Consider the following 6,584-nt stretch of genomic DNA (forward strand, 5'->3'; position numbering starts at 1 on the left):
TTCCTGCTTTGTACACTGACACTGTTCTGTAAAGGATATTGTAGGTTAGAGCAGAGGAGGTCAACTCATAACGCAAGGTGAACTCTAGGCCATTTGCTACCTTTTCAACTGATATTTTGAAGGCATTGCTGCTTAACTTGATAGCATGAAGTGAGGAAATGGCAGGAAAGATGGGGGAACCCACAACCTGGCAGGCCTGGGCCTCCCCTGTCTGTCTCATGGGGGAACCCACAACCTGGCAGGCCTGGGCCTCCCCTGTCTGTCTCATGGGGGAACCCACAACCTGGCAGGCCTGGGCCTCCCCTGTCTGTCTCATGGGGGAACCCACAACCTGGCAGGCCTGGGCCTCCCCTGTCTGTCTCATGGGGGAACCCACAACCTGGCAGGCCTGGGCCTCCCCTGTCTGTCTCCTTTTAAAGCCTGTCCTGACTTTGTGCGTCTGTGATTGTGAGCTGTGGAGCGAATATACAACAGATCATGGTAGAGATGAGTTGAAACATTTCAATGTAAAATGCTGCCGTCACCTGAAAACGCTTCAGTGTTTCACTGCAATTGCCGGTCTTTGTTCAAAAGATGCTTTTTGAATTATTATTATTTTTTTATTTTATTTTTTAACCCCAAAAATGTTGTTGGAGATACAAGGTTTTCATCAGGCAGTATCAGTATCAGTGGGGGGGGGGGGGGTAGGATATTTTAGGTTGTATGGACGTTCTGGCAGCAAAATCACATTCCTAACAAAATTCCCCTACAGCCTGCCACGGCCTCAGTCAGACAACGCTCTCCACACTCAACATCCATTTCTCCCCAAAACAGTCGACACCTTGTTCCAGCAACAAGGAACCCGTTATCAGTTCTGCCATTCCTCCAGTTCCCCTTTGCTCTCCTCACCAGCTTCAGAGCCACACTGACAGGGCCTATCTTCAGGTGTCTAGAGACTACTGCTGCCTCACACTTTACACAAGGCCAAAACACTGGGAGCAGCTAGAGAGAGAGAGAGAGACACTGGGAACAGCTAGAGAGAGAGAGACACTGGGAGCAGTTAAAGAGAGAGAGAGAGAGAGAGAGAGACACTGGGAGCAGCTAGAGAGAGAGACACTGGGAGCAGCTAGAGAGAGAGAGAGAGAGAGAGACACTGGGAGCAGCTAGAGAGAGAGAGAGACACTGGGAGCAGCTAGAGAGAGAGAGAGAGAGAGAGACACTGGGAGCAGCTAGAGAGAGAGAGAGAGACACTGGGAGCAGCTAGAGAGAGAGAGACACTGGGAGCAGCTAGAGAGAGAGCGAGAGACACTGGGAGCAGCTAGAGAGAGATCTGTGACAGTAAAATTATTGATTGATTGCTTATTAATTGGTTGTTGGTCATTATCGACTCTGTTCCATAATGATCTATGGCTCTTCTAAGATGTCTTTTGTGGACTCTGCTCTCCATCATGCAGAGCATTCCTGTATAGGGAGATAACATGTATTTTGTCTTGTGGCCAGACCGAGGTTGTATCGTCTCTTATGAAAGATCAAGGTAGCCGTGGACTGGGAAGTGGAAATATACTGGAACCTCTATAAGCTAATGGAATTTCACAGCAGAGATCAGGGTGGGGAGGCCACCCTACTATCACTATATGAGAGTGTGAAGATGAGAGCTCGAGGCTCTCTTGACCTTGAGCGTTTTGACTGGCGGAGAGACTCTGTGCACAGATGGAAACTTGTGGAATAAAATTCTCCTTATGTACACTTTAAAACGGGCAACTCATTATTGATGGATCAACAAGACATTTCAATTATTTTTCTATTACAGATCCCTCTCTGCTGTACTGGCCCAAATTGGAGCGGAGTTTCACTGCACAGCAGCTACATGACAGATCAGGCAGTGTTTCCTGAGCCATTTATAACCTTAAGTAGGTCTTTCCTCCACTCGCTGGCCCCATGCGCTCTATCCCAACACACCCCCCCCTTTCATCCCAACACCCCCCCGCTTTCATCCCAACACCCCCCCGCTTTCTTAATTAGTTTCTTAAAATAACTGTCAGTGAGTCCATCTGATTTTGAGTGCCAAGGGTATTTGTGCTTACTGTTGAGCAATCTTTACGCCAGAGGCTTTCAAAGTGGGAGGCATAACATTAGTTATATAAAGGAGATCACATAGAACAGCCTAAATGTGTGTGATTTGGTTAAAGAGATAGTTCAGAGATACAGTAGTTTTGGGGGAATTTGACAGTTTTTCCCACTTTCCCAGAGTCAGAACGGTCACACTTTACAATACTGGTGCACAAATATGCATTAATTGATGTATCACTCATAGCCTGAGCCATGAGGAACCAATGTATGTGTGTATATATATATATATACATATATATATATATATATATATATATATATACACACCGAGTATCGCTGCTGTATCTCATTGGCTAATTTTTGGCAGTTTGTGAAAAAAATACTGTAGTTTTAAACATGTTTTCCATTGTTCTCAGGTGGAACAAGGCCCAAAATGATCACTGTAAGCAGAGTATTGATCACTATAAGCAAATTATTTAAACAGCGTGAGTATAGGAATGATTCAGGGCCAAGCTTTTTGATCATTATAAGTGGTTGATCACTATAAGCGGATTCCACTGTACTATACAACTGCCCAGCAGGAATACATACATTTCAAAAATCATCAAGGTTGAGAACACAATAAAACATCAGGGACCCTGTTGGAAATAAGTGTTGACACTTTTACATGATATTCCTTGGATCTTTTATTGTCTCTATATCCATGAATAAAGTCCATCAATCAATCAATCAATACTTCTTTCCATTGTGGATTTTTTCTTACCCTGATATTAACCTAACCAATCATCACTCCTCATGCCTAAACCTAACCAATCATCACTCCTCATGCCTAAACCTAACCAATCATCACTCCTCATGCCTAAACCCAGAGATGGGAAGTAACTAAGTACAAATACTTTGTTACTGTACTTGAGTAGGATTTTCAGGTATCTGTACTTTACCGAGTATTTATTTTTCTGACAACCTTTTCCTTTGACTCCCTACAATTTAACACAAATATCTGTACTTTCTACTCCTTACTTCCACTATCATCCCCTCAGCCTGGTGGTTTACACTGACACACCGCACTCCTCTGGCTCTAGAGGCAGCAGGGACAGGAGTCTGTCCATGTACTATAACACTAACATACAGTTGTCATTTACTTCTATTTGTACTAGTACTGTAATACAACCACTACTACAAAATACTCATCAAGTAGGAAGAAATGTGTGTAGTGAACTTACAGTTGGCTCATATGAAACAAGAATTAGAGACAGCCACAAACACCAGATAGAACAATTCATCAATGGTTTTTATTATTTTTTTTTATTATTTTTGCCCAATCTGTATGAAACACATTGGCTGGAGGGGTGGAGTCTGTTGCCATGGGTGACAGCGCCCTGCTGTCTGGATCTTGCTGTGTGTCCTCGTTAACCCATTGATACCTGATGCAGCATTTGCATGTATATCCCTCATTTGTGTGCGTATCCCTTTAAGACCGGTTCGCGGTCTTAAAGGGATACGCACACAAATGCTGCATCAGGTATCAATGGGTTAAGTAGTAGGACTGCTATTGGGTCAAGGCGGTACACTTGTATTTACTACATTGAAAAGCCTCTGTGTGATGTGTGATCACAGAATGTTTGTATCTTATGCTATTGTACAAATAAAAGCTTCACGAAACATGAGGTGTCTGATGTTGATGTTCTTGGTTGTGAATTGATTGCTTTGAGAGCCAGACTGAAACGGTCCGACTCAGATTAGCATTTTTGCTTGAATTGTCTATAAATGTAAACGCTAAAACCAAAAAACGACTCAAGGGTCTGGAAAACAGCAGAGTAGCGTCCCATCTTTTTTGTGTGTGTTTGTGGCGATGCTTTTAACTGTTACTGCACGTTAACATGAGGCCGCCACCCTCCAGAGAGTTGAGTTAATACCACACATAAAGTGATGGGTAGCAAATTGATTGGTGCTACATCTTTCTAATGAAGAGTTTACACCTCAACCATTTATGTTCACTGATGCAAGTCTATGTGTTCAGTGAGTGGGTTTGATACAACCTGTAACTAGCTATTTAAAGTTCAGCGAGGACAGACTGATACAGACACAGACTGTATCTGTTTCACTGAACCTGATCCCAGATACAAATATCACAGATTAGAAAACCACTACAAGGCAGATATCTGGCATTTAACAGTGGCCTTTAATAAGATATTTCTCTGACATGGAACAGCCACAATGAAACACATCGTTTTGCATTGATATTAATGTCACCATAATGAAGTTTCACAGACTAATTGTCAGGCAGGTTCATGTTGATTTTATTCAGTTTAATCATTAATTTACTCAATTAATAGCATTGCCTGATTACTTATGACAGATGGCTCATTATCTGGACAATGATACAGCTACTGCTTATAACTGCATGTGCAAGGCCTTCAGCAACCAATCACAGGAGAGGACACAGATGGGGCGGACCCGCCCCCCTCCCCACTAAAAAAACAAATGCAACCCCTTCAACCGAACATGCTTTCATAGATCTGTGACCATCAGTGGAAATGGCTGATAAATGAACTTTTCCATCAAACACATAGACAGCCTTATGGCACACAGCCTTCTACATAATATCCCTAACCCTTAAACTCATCTAATAGTCGTGTGTCCTGAACTCCATTTGGCCCCTCTCAGCCCCCGTAGCTCGTTCACTGTCTGAAGGAGGCCAAGCACAAGGCGCATGGGGAAGCCCAAGGTGGAATGCCACATTCCCACACCACAGAGAAAGTGGGGCGGGGCAAAGTGCTTTGGGGGTGGTTTGTGAATGAATGTGGGCGGGGCAAAGTGCTTTGGGTGTGGTTTGTGAATGAACAGGGGCGGGGCTCTAGTAAGATGAAACACAAATAAAGAGGAAAGAGGGAGGGAATTAACAAAAGCTTCCAAGTTTATCGTATACCAATTCTATACTGAGAGCAGAAGACTGAGGAGGAGAGTTTCTGTCTCTTAATCATACAGAAGCTGTACAGTACAGGTACGAGGCTTTATTGTTGAATATTTGCTTGTATGACAGTTTATCAATTATAGTTTATTACAGTCTGTACACAAACATGCAGTTCCTTAACCTCCTGAGTCCCGACCCCATTAGCTGCATTGGATTTTTGATTTATCTATGCTATTTGGGATTACTTCGGAAAACTAAGTACTAATAAATAAAAAAAGTAGAACAGTTAAAAATGATGTCCTCACATAAGGTCACTGGTGCAATCTTTTACAAGTCACCAACTTGTAATCAAGTATTTCTCTTTATTTGAATGCCTATCACAAATAAAATAAAATGTCTGCAGAAAAACATCCTCCAGCTCAGAGAGGTTGCCTGTTATCTGATACAGCAATTTTTCAGCTGCTGTCAGATCAACATGCCCTGGAAACACGTAAAAATATGCATGATTTATAGTATTTATTATTTATATTTATAATTGATATTTATTGTTCATATTTATATTGTATACCACACCCAATAAGGGCGACACTAGAGAATGTGCCAACAATAGGACCATAGCTTTGATATCGCACACAAGCAAAATACTGCTAAAAATTATACAGATGAGACTGGAACCATACATGGAGAGACCAATATCAGAAACTCAAGCTGGTTTCCAGAGAGGAAGAGGAACCAGAGACCACATAGAAAACTTGAGATGGATTATGGAAACTACTAGAGAGTATCAGAAGATGCTGTACATCGGTTTCATTGACTATAGTAAGGCGTCTTCTTGCATTGACAGGAAGTAGATTTTTCTTCTTCTACTATGACAAAATTGTAGCTTAGGTGTCCCCGAGTAAGGACAAGAGGACTAAGTTGAGCAGAAATAAGTATTAAAGTATAGAAACAGCAAAATGTGATGTTCTCGCAGGAACCCCGGGGGACTCAGGAGGTTAAAAAACAGCGCTACGTTCTGAAAGACACATTTTATTGGGGCACGACAGCAAACATCCTCCCAATAAATCTGCCATTGACTTATTGACTATAGTGTCAGTGTCAGTGGTCATATATTCATATTTATATTCTATCCCCCGTCCCTCTCCCCCACAAACCCCTCCCCCTTCTAGTTCTCTCCTAGCTTGAGCCGTGCAAACTCATTGGCCAACTCCAGCGCCTCCTTCAGGCAGTGTGTGTTCCTGCCCGTGGCCTGGGCCGACATGTCCTTGCCGCCTCCTTTTCCGTCCAGCAGGTCGCACACCTCCTGCACCCACTCGCTGGCCTTGAGGCCGCGGTTAGCCACGTCCTGGAGGGGGGGGGGGGGGGGGGGGGAGAGAAGACAGGTCACATTAATAAACACAGTGCCTAAAGATCTGAGCAGCTCCCTGCACATCCCTCCCCTGGTTACAACACTGACAGTTTGGACATCTTCCAGGGTAGCAGCAGGTCAGCTTTCTCACCGCTATTTAAAGGTCCCAATTCGTGCAGCTGTAACCTCTTAAAAACGTGTGTCTCTGGTCCATAAAACATGATTCTGGATTAATTTGTCGAAAATATAGCAACCCCGTTTGTTGTGACGGAG

General features: G+C 43.3%; 1 protein-coding gene across 1 annotated transcript in view; it reads right to left on the reverse strand.

Annotated features, from left to right (window-relative positions):
- Nucleotides 1-6,128: 6,128 nt before the first annotated feature.
- aars1 (alanyl-tRNA synthetase 1) overlaps nt 6,129-6,584 on the reverse strand; it is a gene marked incomplete at its 3' end in the record, with an annotated part of 24,324 nt that continues 23,868 nt past the window's right edge. The window contains exon 20 of the mRNA XM_083654257.1: nt 6,129-6,308. Within this exon, the coding sequence (XP_083510383.1) occupies nt 6,129-6,308 (180 nt within the window). The remainder of the gene's footprint in view (nt 6,309-6,584) is intronic.

The sequence above is a fragment of the Poromitra crassiceps genome (assembly GCF_964638095.1).
Source record: "Poromitra crassiceps genome assembly, chromosome: 18".
NCBI lineage: Eukaryota > Metazoa > Chordata > Actinopteri > Beryciformes > Melamphaidae > Poromitra > Poromitra crassiceps.